A 15,691-nucleotide genomic window follows, 5' to 3' on the forward strand; every position below is an offset into this window, starting at 1 on the left:
ATGGGGGAAAAAACAAATGATCCGCCACATCATCTCAGGGTGTATCCATTATAGCCAGACAATAGATATATTGTTTTTTTCAAACTCTAAAGTAACAAAGATTCCCCATTTTCCCACGTCAATTCGACATGGTATGAATTATAAACATATGTCGGAGGAATCTGTGAGAAAAATACCTCAAGATTGATTATTATATTTGTTTACTACCGTCTCTCAGTGTTCTGGTAATAATAATGTCCATCTTGTAGGCATCATCAGTCGGGCAGACAAAGACAACAAAGGCACCCCATACACTTTCACAATCCCCGACTGTCGTATTGTGGAAGGCTTTGATGATGAGCAGTATGAGAATCTGTGTCAGAGTCTGGAAAGTGTGTGGTGTAACAGCAAGAGCAGATACCCAGACAACGAGACAGAGGAGATCATAGGTTTCCATGACGGCACCTACTGTACAGACCAACTGATAGACGGTCAAGAGGGGAGGCTCTTGCCTCAGTTTCATTTGACCTAGAAGCTATTTTAATCAAAATAACAATATAATAATAATTCATTATCAGTAGCATGGGGGAAGTAATCATAATCGTAATAATCCTTTCCGGAGTCATTTTGTTTGATGATTTGTAAGAAATGGAAACAGGAAACTCACTCCTACTTCGTTCTTCCATAGATATCATCGTTTTCTATTGGAAGACATCCTGTGGTCCATGGTGAATGGAATGCAGTGGTAAATGGCATTGTCCTTCAGACTTGATCTTGAACTGGAAGCTTGTTATGAAGGTGTAGCATGTAGTTTAGTCAAAGGTGTAGCCTGTAGTTTTGCACATTGCTGCCATATTTGGTGACACTGAGAATCTGAAAATTGAGAATGTACTACGTTTTATAATAGTGGAAAATGAATACATGTCCACAAAACACACACATGGTACGTAATTGTCAGTGCTCGGCCACAACACCAGATTTTAGAAAGCGCCTTGTCTGGACCAATACAGCACTCTCCAATTAACATTCCTTAGCATGTTGAATACTGATTAATCATGGCCATTTTTTGACATACTTGGACACTGTAAATTCATTCCATGTAGGGTTTTGATTAAAATATGTTCTATTGATCAGATATGTGTAAATGTGCCACTGCATCTAGTAACCACAGAAAATCAATCATCATACTTCAAACATTACAGTACAACAATTGGCAGCTATGGCACCCTTTAGCAAAATCTAAATATATATCCCAAATCTCCTAAATGGCAACCACAGGGGGAATATCAGCTCTAGTTTCATGCCTCATAAAATAATCCTTTCATGGATCTTTGCAGGTTGGCCAATCACACAAAAAACCCTGCCACACACACCTGGCAAACTACACACTCAATGGGAACCAAAAGCATAAGTGTCACTTGAAGAGCAGAGAAGAAGAGATGGTGCTTGGTTGCACTACTTAAAGATAATAACCAATTCCAATCTTCTCTCCATATGTACACACACTGTCTGACAATGGGAAGCTCACTATTCTCCTCCTGCAGAGACAATACAAAGGCAGAAGGATCTATTCCAAGGTGGCAGTGGTCCAGATGAATTAGAGGAGATGTGTTAACACTGAAAATGGGGGTTTCATTTGGCTGTTATCTTCCAGTGATTTTCTTTTCATGAGGCTGTGTTTATGTGTATGCCGTCAGAGAGGACTTCAGGACAGCCTGCTGCAGAGACTGGTGCCAGTCCTGGAGGGACATACATAACAGGCTAAACTGTGAGATGTTTCCAGTGTTGCTGCTAAAGATGTATTTCTTTCTCTTTCTTTACTTCTCCATACTTTTGACACTTTTCACACAGCATGAATATGGTAGTATCAAATTAATTTAATTCCAGTCCTTCACAAATGTCAATTTCTAAGAAATGAAAAACATCATTATGGGAAAGGGTATGTGATCAAGTCCAATACCTGTGACATGAATGAAAAATGAACTGAGCAAAAATCAAGAGGGAGCGTAATAGGGATAAATGACTCAAGTAATTAGGATTAGTCACTGGTTGGACCTGGTCTAGTCCAGAACCAGTAGATTTGCAGCAGTGGGCCAGGACCAGATTCATTCCATCAGGAGCTCGTCCAGTCCATCAGCTCTGGCACAGCAGAATGGCCATAATGAGGAACACATGGGCTGACCACAAAGAGTGCAAGAGGCGAGGAGTGTGTGTGTGTGTGTGTGTGTGTGTGTGTCTCTGTGTGTGTATGTGTGTGTGTGTGTGTGTGTGTGTGTGTGTGTGTGTGCGTGTGTGTGTGTGTCTCTGTGTGTGTATGTGTGTGTGTGTGTGTGTGTGTGTGTGTGTGTGTGTGTGTGTGTGTGTGTGTGTGCGTGCGTGCGTTTGTGCGTGCGTGCACACACAAACACGTGCCTGTGGACTTCTCCGTAACCCACAAGCAAATCTAATCAAATTTTAGGTAAAGCCAAATATGCTGGAATAAACACTCAGACAACACACACAAGACACACACACGTCTGAACAGCTCCCTTGTGGTCTCTGGGCTGAGAATTATTGGAAATGATGCTCACTCACATTCTCTGGGGTCTCTTTAGATTCCTTATCATGTCAAGACAGTGTGATTTATGAACTGGACACTACAGTAGGCCCTGTCGTCCATGACCATCTGATAACAGGAACATGGTTGTTCCATTCACAAAACAGGGTGGCTTATCTTTTCATTTATAGATATGCTATTGTTTGTTTTACTCATCCAGACCATAGATAATAGAACAGTTCTATCCATGGATCCAGACGCCAATGATGTAAATTGGTGACACTAACTATAATAATAACCCTTAGCTAACCCTTTTCCTAACCTTTACCTCAACCATTTTAAACTTCAATAAGGGGGCGTTTTACCATGTTGTCATAGTTCCTTGAAAGTCACTTTCTGCTGTATTGATAGTATAGTATATTGATCCTAGCCTGAACATTTCATTTTGAGATCTTGAGACTGATTGAAATTTAAGGAAACTTATCAATTATATCTACCTATCGCCATGACACTTATAACTTGCAAAGGGAAGTTGACTAGTTTTGAGAGGATTTCCAGTAGCTTAACCTAAGTTCTATCACATGCACTGTACCTTCCAACTAAAATATAAAATCTAAATATCTCTATAACCCAACAATTTCCTATCAAGAACGTCACAGTTGTTTTAAAATGACATCATTTAGGCCAGAGCTTTTATGTTGAAAGCTGATGTTTTATCGCCATCCAGTGGTTATAATTGGTACATTCAGTCTGCTTAACTACTTCTCTTAGTACAGCTGTTTCACTTGAGGTGCCCAGTATATTACATCACATTTTCCTTCATCTCCTCTGATACAGCTGATGTGAATTGAGTAGTATAATACATTGCACAATTTTAAAGGGGCCACTATGACCAATCAGGTTTCCTGTACACATCAAAACGTTAGCCCACTGAGCATAAGCCTTGGCATTAGCTCAAGCCTTAGCATTAGCTCACAGAGCTAACACTAGACTTCAAGTTTTACGCAAGGACATGAGAATTGTTCAACGAACCACCTCTCTCACACACCCCCAATACCAGTGTATTTGTATTTGTTGTACTATAGCAGTGAATGGCGTTACTTTCTTCTTCCCGTACACACTCTGGTTTGATTAGAGTTTTAACCAAGACAAGCAGAAGAGCTCATATAACTCCTATTTTAGTGACTCTACACTGGCTTCCTGTTAAGTTCAGAATAGATTTCAAGATCCTTCTGCTTCTTTATAAAGCTCTCACTGGCATAGTACCAGAATATCTGAAAGACCTTTTGCTAGCATATCAGCCCGATAGAGCTCTCAGGTCTTCTGACGCTGGCTTTCTCTGTGTGCCACATGTACAAAAGAAGAGATTTGGTGAGGCTGCATTCTCATTTTATGCACCCAGATTGTGGAATGCACTGCCAGTTTACATTAGGGATGCAACAGCAGCAAATATGTTCAAGTCAAGACTAAAAACCCATCTTTTTAATATATAAATAAATAATTAAATGATGATTATATAATGATTGAAGCACTTTGAGCTGCAACGTTTGCTATACAAAGTGCTATACAAATAAAGTTGTTATTATTATTATTATTATTATTACATTTACTTATTAGACATCCTAACCCAAAGCCATAGTATCTCAAGTTTCATTACATGGTCAGACACACAATAACAGTCTACTGGACCATAGTACCCAAGTCAAATGCAAAAACTCTTTCCCTGCTTGGTATCTAAATACTTAAATATGTAAGTTAGAGTGAGAAAGAAGGACACTAATTTGTGAGATATGTGGGGAATCTAAACAGCCTGCATCCTGCTGAACATGTTACAGCAGGCATCTTTAACCACCACAAGGGGGTAGTGTGTTCATGTTTTTCCAGTGAGAAACAGCTACCAGGTGAGTGTTATACAAGGTCACGGTATGTGCCCTCACATTCATCATCTGAGACCAAGCATAATTACAAGAATATTACATTAATATTATATGAATATTACATGCACTATTTGAATGTAGCCATTGTAATGGTCGTGAGATTTGTGGGAGAGCAGTGTTACAATGATGATATCACAGACTGGTCATTTTCCTGTCAAAGGAACAGTTGACACTGTTCTGAGATTGTATGCACTCCATAGAAAAATATGTTATTCAATGTTGTATGAGTAAAGAATGCCTATAATTGATTGATGTTTTGCGGAAGTGGGTAGGGGTAGTGTTTCAGTAGTGCTTACTGAATGGAAACCATGGATTCATGAAATGCAACCATGTCATTTATTGGTATTGCAAAAACACTGAATGATATTATTGAGATCACATTAGCAGGTGACATTGTACTGGCATACAACCAAGGATACACCTATTCATTTAACCGGAAATGTACTCAGATATTGAAATTGGGGTAAAAAAAATCACAATAGTCTTATTTCATGCTGCCTTTAAAAAAAGGATGATCCCCTTTAGAGAACATTACTATAGCCCCTAGATGTGTGCTCGCTCTGTGAAAAAAATAAACTGTGAGGGGCAGTGCTCTATATACTCACGCACAAGCACACACATGCACAAACACACACACACACACACACACACACACACACACACACACACAGTAATCAGCTCTGATCCCATCCGTGAGACTGTGTAAAAATGTGAGTTTGAGTTCACTACACACACATACGCACGCACACACGCACACACACACACACACACACACACACACACACACACACACACAGCATCTGAGCCCCCATTGGTCGGCGTCTCTCCACCCCACCGCAGGAGTCTCTGAGGGGTCTGCTGCAGTACTCCGCTCCAGGGGCCTGGAAACGCTGGAGTGAGCCTTTTTTTCCCTTTTACTTCTATTTTTGGGTCGGATATCTTTAAGCACAGGACCACAGTCTCTCTCTCTCTCTCTCCCGTTTCCCCAATTCCAACACATTGGTTACCAGTGTACACAGTATACCTAATTCTCCTTTCCAACAGGAAAGAGAAACAATAGTGCTGCTTGCTAAGAGCTAACTAGGCAATATGACCACATACGGAGTAGCCGATCTATGCATGGATAGGCTGAGGGAAACATAAATCTTGCTATTCCTGAGAGGCCCAGGGGCAGCAACCGACTGCTCACCCAGCCGTAGAGTCAGGCCATAGCTGCAGGATTTTGGTAGGTCCCCTCCCACACACCATCCCCCATAAGAGGACATGATTTAGGCAGCCTCATTCCAAGTGTGCAAGGAATTCATGACCAGAGAGCTTCAGTGTGATTCCTCAAGACCTCAGCCATCTTTGCTCCCTCGCTGCTTTTCTATGATGTTACGCTACTTACACAGCACATTATTTACAACACATACTGTACTACGGTACTGTGTTATCATTTTCACAACTAACACCAAATTATTAATACGTCTGTGCAAATCTTTACTTGTCATAGCCAGGTTGTAGATAAATATCCTGGTGGACACCACTTTGTTGTCCCCGGCTCTGTGGTGTGACAAAAGAGTTTCTTGTTCAAATGTCTGTGCTAGAGCATAGAAATTAGGTTTTGTTGGAATTGTACGATATTCTATGGGCCTCTCAGCTTTCACCTAGTGAAACATTCACATCATTCACAATAACATAATAGAATAGAATACTGTATATACTCATAATGAAATACTAAAACAAAGCTTGCAAAGCCTGCATAGAACAAAATATCCAAAAGGTGTATGTCCAACAAGACAAATGCATTCAATACGGTACTGTTTATTGTTCTATCCACCAACTGATCGTGACGTTAGAATTATAAGGTTCTATCTCCATTTTTGTCCAAATTTAGTTTTTTACATAATCTATTCCATTAGGTGTTTATTAATGCCTGTGTGGTGTTATTCTTAAAATGTTGACATTTTTGAGTTAGTAATTCATAAAATACAAAGGTTCCATCTCACAAAACATAATGGAATGTAACAACTTTGACGCTCAATATCTCTGAACTACCCTAAACGGAGATAGAACCTTATAATTCTAAGCTCACGTGATGCCAAGAACTGTCCTCAGTGGTGGTTGAGGGCTACTTAAGTGTGGCTAGATATTATTATTTTTATCTGATACGGTGCATTAAAATGTGTTGTGTTATACTAGACCTCAACTGTAATTGTTTATGGGAATGTAGAAAGAACAACAGTGGAGGACAACGTTGATGAGAGAATTACCATTTTAATTTATGATGTTTGATCACCTGATCACACCTGCACCTCGCTACTGTACAACATTTTGGTGGAAAGGGTTCAACCGCAAACATAATCAGACTGATTCAGTATCCCAGTAGTAGGGGTAAGCAGGGAATGTCCAAGATAATATGGACCTCAAATATGTTTATGGGAGAAATGACAGCCTTGCATTATTACTAAGCTACAGAACAGTCAAGTCAGACAAATCAGCTGACTGTAACACCAAAGGAATATAGCCTATAGTGATACACAATATCAAACCAAAAAGATGTCTCTTACAAGTCTTCTATTTGAGTGATGAATAAGGACTGCCCACATTCATAGAATATAAGAGGGGACGGCCCCAAATTCCCACAACAGCCTATAGGACTGCAGTTTCATGTAAGAACCTGTTTGAGAGGAAACAATATTTATGAATGAATGAGTTCGTCCTCTGCCTGAGTTAACAGATGTGGATAAATATGCATGGGAAAAGAAAAGCCGACTGTACTGTAGATAGTAGAGAAGCAGGTTATATTAACCCCATCCATCATTAACATTTCACTCATGTTGTGCGTATGGTATGGCGCATTATTGGGCTATGCGTAAAGACGCATGTTTACTTCCACTTTGACTTTGTTGTGTTTATTTGCAGTTCATCATCCAATTTCAACTTTTTTTTTTCTTCAATATAGGCCAACTTAAACACTGTATTGATATGATATAAAGGACATCTGCACGGATAGAACATATATATTAAATTCATGTAGTCTTTTCTTTTCCTCCGTGCCCCCCGGAGGAGGTGGGTATCCAAGCTATTGATAGTGGCGAATGCCAGCGGGCATTACAACAGCGAGCGGCCATCTGCCAGCCTAGCGAACGAGCCGCAACCCCACCAGCTGCAGTCGCAAAACGCCCTGCCGAGCAGGACATGGACATGCATGCAGCTCCTGACGTCTGCGGCCACACTGCGCTGCTACAAAGCGGAAACAATGAGATTCCAGCTTTTAACAAACCGCATGGTTTAAAGGACCACTACAGCAAGTTTTGCGAAGACGACTCTTAAGTGCATCATTTCGGATTGAAGGTTAGTTTGGAGTTTGGAGGATTATTTTACTAACCCACCCGCGACACATAAACGAAAAGACTCATGCAGTGTGGACAGTTCAATACCCCGACATGGCGGCAAGAAAGAGGAGAGAGCTTTTTACTATTTTGGAAACTAGCGCGGGGGACACAGAAACGACCACGGTCTCCGGCGCCGACAGTGAAGCGTCACCGCTTAATCTTTCAGTAGTCGATGTGAAGTGGTTTGAGATCCCTTTCAGAGAGCCGGACTCGGACGAGGAGGAGGAAGGAGGAGAAGGAGCAGAGGAGGAGGAGGGGGAGAATGGATTCACACACACAGCAGCGGAGGCAGAGGCAGAGGAGACTGCAGACGCGGCAGCCAGTTACATCGCATCGGGAGGCGGCTGCAATATTATTTTGGTCACCGGCAACGGGATCAAACACGAGGAGGAGGACTCGTACGCACAGGAGGAGTGCTATTATTCCACCTCCAACAATTGCCTCTCCGACACCACGTCGAACGACTCGGATATTGATTTCTCCGATTTGGAGGAGGAGGAGGCGCAGTCGCACACGAGTTTTTTCAGCTTTGACGAGGACTTGGAGGAGGATTGCACTTCTCCCGACTTCTGGGGTGAGCCTGATCAGGTGATATCGATAGAACAGTTCTCCGCTGTCAGTGGCCCTCAGCACTCGCTGGGGGACGATGCTGACGCCCGTGACTATTTCCGGTTACTCTTCCCAGATTCTCTGTTCGAACACATGGTAGAACAAACAAACAATTACGCCCTCTACCGTCAAAGGAGGAGTGGGAAGTCGGACCCCCACTGGCACCCCACTGACCTGAGGGAGATCAAAGCCTACATGGGGCTGAACATTCTCATGGGGATCAACCAACTTCCAGATGCGGGCATGTACTGGGCCAGTGATATCTTCATAGGCAACGCAGGCTTTAAAAAGACAATGACAGCTCGCCGCTTCGAGAAACTCACCCAATATCTGCACCTGTGCGAGCGCGAGTCGGAACCGGTGCGCGGCGAGCGGGTCTACGACGGGCTCTACAAAATCCGCCCCCTTCTGGACGTGGTGGAGAACACCATGTGGGACACGTACACGCCCAACCGCTGCTTGACCGTTGACCAGTGCGCCATAGCTATGAAGGGCCGCTTCTCCCCCACCCAGTACATGCCCTCCAGGCCCCTTAAGAAAGGACTCAAGGTGTGGATGCTGTGTGACTCGAGGTCGGGCTACTGCCACCGGGCTAGGATTTACGTAGGCAAGCCTAGTGAGGACGCTGCGTCCGCTGCCCTGGGTTATAAGGTCGTGACCTCTCTGGTGAGGGGGTTGGAGGGCAAGCACCACCACCTCTTCATGGACAGTTTCTTCACTTCTGTGCCCCTCCTCCAGAGGCTCCTCCGGAACGGCCTTTACGGCTGCGGCCCCACCCAACCTGCCCGCCGCGGCTACCCTGAGGTCCTCCGCCCGCGCAATGTAGGCAAGCTCTCGCCAGGTGAGTTCTACCAGTGCCAGCGCGGCAACCTGGTCGCCACGGTCACGTGGGACGCCACGGTGGTCAGCTGCCTGTCGACCAACTCAGCACCGGGGATTGTGGGTATCAGCCCGGGTCGGCAACAGAGGGAGGAGGATGGGGACAGCGACGATGTAGATGCAGTGGCAGGAGGAGGGGCACATCTCGGGGTGCCCCGCCCTCTCCCCCTGCTCCTGTACCAGGAGAACATGAGGGGCGTGGACCTGTGCGACCACCTGAGGGAGTGCTACCAGGTGGGCCGGCCCTGTAAGAAGTGGTGGCGTTACTTCCTGTGGTTCTACGTCAATCTGTGCATCGTCAATGCCTACGTGGTTTTGAGGGAGAGCCGTGGGGGTGTGCCACCTGCCGGCTTCAACGGTAAGCAGTTCACCCAGCGTCACTTCCGCGTCCGCCTGGCGCAGCAGCTCATCGGAGACTACCAGGGGGCAAGGGGCATGGAGCGGGCGGCCCGCAAGCGCCACGCTGACTCGCCCATCGAATACGGGCACCGGCTGGAGCGCATGTCGGAACGCTCCCGTCGCTGCAGGAACTGCACAAACAAGGGCCTGCGTCACGAGAGTGTCTTCGGCTGCAAGATATGCAACGTGCACCTGTGCAGGGGAGGCTGCTTCTCTGAATTCCACAAATAAGCCTGAATCGTTTTTTTGGGGGGGGGGATTTTTGTGTCAACAAACTTGTGTCAAAAAACTTAGTTTTTTTCATACTTAAAAGATTTGTAAAAATCCAAAGGTTGCCACTAAAGGCGCACACTATAGCCACACTTTATCAAAAGTAGAAATAGTCTAGTCAAAGTTGTAGGATAGATGAATTATTATCGCACGAACGACTGGAGAAAATAATACTGTAATACTGTAGTTAATTTGCATTTAGTATAGAATGTTTTGGCGTATTGCCTTTTGTAAACACTGAGAAAATTGCCTTGTGTCACACTTTTTATACAATCAAAATACAATGTTTTTATATGAAAATTAGAAAAAGAAACCGTAAAGACATCTTTTCTGCACTTACATCGACCAATGTTTACTGTGGGAAGTTTATCTCTGCTTTTTCTAAAATAAATACTCGATGAGGTTCCTTTTACCCTTTCATTGGTCTTTTCTCATGAAAAAAAGAGGAAAAAACGTCATGTATAAAATAATTTAATTTATAGTAAATTGGATTAGATAAACAATACACACTCTGTATATACATCAAATAAATTCATATACTGTATGTTCACTAGCTTTTTAGATGCCACCCCCTTGAACCAACCCCCTCCTCCCGCCTGCCCTCCCTCCAAACACACATGAAAAGCTGTTTCCACAGACTTTCAAGGGGACACAGCTTGGAGCAATTACAGGGCAGAAAAAGCCCCTCTGTGTATTTCCCATCCAACGGACACACTGTTGCCATTTCTAAAGGCTCTCCAACCACACTACAGCACAACCATCTGTGAGGCCTTTACCCCGGGACCAAACCCTAAGTAGGGTGCTTGTCAGTGAGATGGGGTTTGAGTGAGGAGGAAGGGTCATTGTGAGAGCTGGTACTCCTTTGACTGAATGATTTTGTTAAGGTAGCCTTGTTAAAGAGCTTACCCTTAAGAGTAGAGACTCAGGCGGGTTACGTTGTTTCAGTTAGATTGCATAATTCAGTCAACAGCATTTTACATGTTCGCTCCATTCATGTTGGTTAAAGAGAGACCAATTGCTTTCTCTTGTCTCTTGAGAGAAGATGTGGTCATAAAGTCTTGTGCATTCCTAACCTAAAGCGAGTGCATAAGTTAGTATCTTAAAGGGAAACCACTGATTTTGGATTTCAAAATCAGAGTTCAGATCACCTTATGAATGTCTGGGCATGGGAAAACAGCTTTCAAATGCGTTCTGTAGATCAAAAGTTAAGTATCGTTAGTTTGAGGATTTTACCCTGAGTGTCGCTTTAGAGAGGAGTGAGCTTGCCATTCCTGAATTAGCTACTGCATGATTGTTTTACATCCATAAGCACCACGCTTGTGCATACATCTATCACTTGTGTTTACTGTGTTAATGTGCGTCTTCGCTTAAACACGCCTTACTGGCTGGGAGGAGCAAAGTACTATGGACGTTGTATAAAGCTTGCTCTAAAACCACTAATAACTTGCTGTTGAGTTGTGTTGACTATCGTTGAAACTTATTAACTGTTACTTTAAAACAACAGCTTTTGGCTTTAACACAATTGTCATTGGCTATAGCTTGCTTATGTTGAGCAAAGCTATACAGTATGTCTTTCAAAGGCATGGATAGACCAAGGTAAACAGTAGTGTTAAAGGCTGTGTGCACTTATGATGGAGCCTGTTATTTTTCTAAGGCCCTGTTTTCATAGTTCAGAACGCCAGCCTACTGTGTATCCTTCTCCTGGGGTTTCTCTATCTCTCTCTCTCTCTCTCTCTCTCTCTCTCTCTCTCTCTCTCTCTCTCTCTCTCTCTCTCTCAGCCATGCCACCTATCGCCTCCTTGGGTTTGGTGTGTGGTCCTGTCCACTATAGGCTCTGCTGTGCCATCACACATGGACACACACACGCACACACACACACACACACATACACGTACATGCACATGCACATGCACTATGCAATCCCTCTTGCTCTCCCTCTCTCAGTTCTGCTGTTCCATCTCACTCTCCCTCCCTCTCTAATCTCTCTCCTTCTCTTCTCTACTCTCTCTCCCTCCCCCCCACCCTCCCTCCCTCTCCCTCCCTCGCTCTCTGCTGCTCCCCAGCTGGGAGAGGGTTAGTCAACTGGACGCCCCTCCCGCTGATCTGCGGGAGCCCCGCGGGGAGTCACCATGGCAACCCCGACCGGCAAAGACAGGGAGTCGCCAGCAGGCCCGTACGGTTGTCATGGGTACTCTCTCTGGCTACGCGGCCGCAAGGCGCCAGAGGCCTCACCGCCCTACCCCTTTCCAAAACCAGGCAAGGCTGAGGAGTGTACAGGGTGCATACTGACTGACTCTAGGCATACACTGTACGTGGGGTCTAGTTGCCAGGCAGTTTCTGCTTCATCCAAGATCAAGCCAAACATGAAAAAAGACTTGGCAACCATGCGACTGTACATACAGGTATTCTGGAGAAGTGATAGTGGATAGAGAAGTAAATGCTGTATTGCATAACATCTTTGTTATTAGCGCTTCATCTTAACTGAAAACTGACTTGGGTTAAGCCTTTTCATACCTTTAGCACAGTTTTATTATCAGACTGAGGATAATGATAGATGGGTGTATGTTATAAGGAGCAACAATAATCAAACTGACCATACCGTGGTTAGTTGACCATTGACCATACTGTGCCTTATAAAACCCCTATATGTATAAAAGTAGTTTGGTAAATTGCTCTTATTCATGACTTTGGTCAATTGCTCTTATTCAGAACTGGAGAGTATGACCTAAAGGATTATTGTTCTATTATTTCTATATTGCCCATGCAACCTATTCTATTCCATTCCATCCCATTCTGTTCTATTCTGCCATGACGGCTTGTTTATCACCCTTTCCTCCGCCCTTCTGTACGGTTGATTGTTATTGGCTCAGATGTTGTGCGTAAGTGATTTAGAAGTGAATAAAGACATAATAGTTTGCTTAGTGCTGTGTGATTTACAATGCTGTTTTTACCCATGTGGTTCCTATCCTTTCCCAACTGGATCCATTTACGCGTGGTGGCGTATACATGCAAAAACAATTACGATCATTTGATGTATTGTTGGGATTTCAGTATGAACTACAGCCTGTGTGATATTATAGGATGCTGTAGACTCGAGTGGAGCTCTTTAAAAAGTCACTCGCAAATCACTATCATAACTGGAGCTGAATTGGAACAGTATTGTTGTTGAGTCTTCTTGTATTTCTCGCCCCCCCCCCCCCCGGGAGTCCTGTAAACTGAAACCACAGATTAACATAAACAACATTGTGATTTTACTAGATATAAACAGATGTGTACCGTACATACAAAAATACACCAACCTCTCTTTTAGGAAATGTTCTCTTCTCTACTGTAACTATGATTTAACAAATTCTACCAGCTGTTCTTTCTTCCCTCAGCTGAGTTGAACTTAAGAGTGAGGCACTGTGATTCTTTCTGCTGAGTCAGGACCCAGCGGAGCTCTGTTGCTGTGTGTGTGTGTGTGTGTGTGTGTGTGTGTGTGTGTGTGTGTGTGTGTGAGTGTGTGTGTGAGATGTCCCAATTTCCAGATCTGAGGGTTTCAGCATGGACCTCTGCCATAATATGCTCTCCTCTTAACAAGCTCTCCTTCTGGGCAACAGGAGATCGTCTCTGAGTCGCCTCAGTCACTGTCAAGGGCATGGTTTCACTTAAACCTCTTTGATTGGGTAACACATGCACTGGGAACCATGAATATGCTCCTTTGTTGTGTGTTCTCTTCCTTGTTGGACACAGACAAGCATGATCGTTTCCCAGTTCAGAGCACTGTTGTCTTCTGGTTATATATTTTTGAGTTTGTGCTCAAATTTCATAAATGCTTGGTCATAAAATGCTAGTCGTAAAGGCAGTTGACCTTGGGTCAACTGAGCAATAAGAAGCTCTCTCCTTACTCAAAGTGGTTAGATACTGTATCTAGCCGAGCTCTTATTACATTGTTCGAGAGATATGACCCTTTGCTGTTTACCTTAGAAGTTATGCTAAGGTGTGGTCAAGCATGCTTGTTTTGAGGTCCTCGAGTGCAGATAACTTTGTCAGCTGCTGTGAAGTCACTATACTTATTGGATCATTTCCCAGACAAAGATTAAGCCTAATCATAGCCTAAAAACATCTCCAAAAGAGATGTTCCATTGACAGTACGATTTAGTCCAGCACTAGGTGTAATCTGTGTCCGGGAAAGGTCTGGAATCCATAATATCCCATTGGAAAAGGTGGCTTCCTCTTTGTTTCATACGCTGAATAGATACATATTTGATAGCAGACTGCGAGCCAGTGGTACTCCAGTGCTTTGGTACAATGTCCCTCTCCCCCACACAGAACACAGAACCTTCTGGAAGCCCTTAGTCATCTGAGGGGCCACAGACCACATCCACACACCAATCAGCAGATCTGAATGGATCTGATTGAATGACTCAGTTGTATTACAGGGTTTAATATGTCACATTTTACATACATTCTTGTAACAAACCAAAGGCTAAGGGTGCAATGATAAAGTGAGCAAGATCTGGGAAATAGTGAGACCAGGGTTTACAGTAGCCTACAGCATCAAACGCATAGAATACCTGTTGGCAGTGTATCAGAGTTAACAACCTGGTCACTGTTCTTTTGTTTCACTAGTCAGGAGCAGACCTTCACATCACCATGCACCTAGCCGTATTATTACATGGAATGAGAGGTACTGTATGCATAGTTTTGGAACATCAAACATTTGTGGCGTTGTAAGACCTTATTCTGCTATAATAATATGATTTCTTTCAGCTATGATGTAAATATTAAATTATTTAGCTGCAATGATTTAGAACGTGGATGAAGACTTTCAGTTCAGGTTCAAGGTTTATTGACATACTGAGATACAGAGGGGTGTATATGTTACGGTACATGTGGGAATACGGTACATGTGGGAAAACTAGGGTTAGAGTTAGGTGCTAGGGTGACTTGGTACATGCTGGCATGTCTAACCCTAACCCTAACCTTAACCCTAACCCTAACCCTAGCATCCTAGCACCTAACCCTAACCCTAGTTTTCCCACATGTACCGTATTCCCACATGTACCGTAACATATAGACTGCAAGCCAGTGGTTGAACTGCAACACTGCATGTGTTGAACTATTGTGTATCTCAGCATGGACTTGTATTGTCTCACCTGTTAAAAGTGGAAACAAGGAAAGGATCTTATTTCAATTATTATGTTTTAAGTAGTTTTTTGTTTTAGTTTTTTAACAAAAACCCCTTCATAAAACACAATACAGAACACAATAATTATCACAAAGTATTTGTGCTTTTGATTATAATTGTATGGAACCACATGTATAACATCAATCTGCCAACAACAGATATAGCAGTCAGAACAACAGTAGGGGTTGGATGTACTGTACCATAACTGTCCTCCTGTGTCAATGTTCTCTGTGGCTAACATCCCCATCTAGTGGACATGAAGTTCATTTCAGCTTTCTTACAGCCTTCAACAATGGTAAAAATGCAGGGTCAAGAATAACAGATAGCATTGCTTAGATTTACTTATTTCTTTGCTTTTGTCCCTGCAATGTTCTTTACTCTTCATTGTCCTGGGGACGCACAGGGTGTGTAGACTTGTGTTCCTACCCAGCATGAACACACCTTATTAATCTAATTAAGACTTTACAATTGGTTAAATCTAGTGTTAGTGCTGGAACATGGGAGTTGAATATTCATCCCCAGTTGAGGATGGGAG

General features: G+C 43.4%; 1 protein-coding gene across 1 annotated transcript; it reads left to right on the top strand.

Annotated features, from left to right (window-relative positions):
* Positions 1-7,880: 7,880 nt before the first annotated feature.
* LOC308157739 (piggyBac transposable element-derived protein 4-like) lies at positions 7,881-9,947 on the top strand (the record flags this gene model as incomplete). The annotated part of the gene is made up of 2 exons (XM_080531346.1): positions 7,881-7,968; positions 8,170-9,947. 2 exons carry the CDS (start codon positions 7,881-7,883, stop codon positions 9,945-9,947), a joined length of 1,866 nt encoding a protein of 621 aa, XP_080387472.1.
* Positions 9,948-15,691: the final 5,744 nt, after the last annotated feature.

The sequence above is a fragment of the Nansenia antarctica genome (genome assembly GCF_963989245.1).
Source record: "Nansenia antarctica genome assembly, chromosome: 5".
Classification (NCBI taxonomy): domain Eukaryota; kingdom Metazoa; phylum Chordata; class Actinopteri; order Argentiniformes; family Microstomatidae; genus Nansenia; species Nansenia antarctica.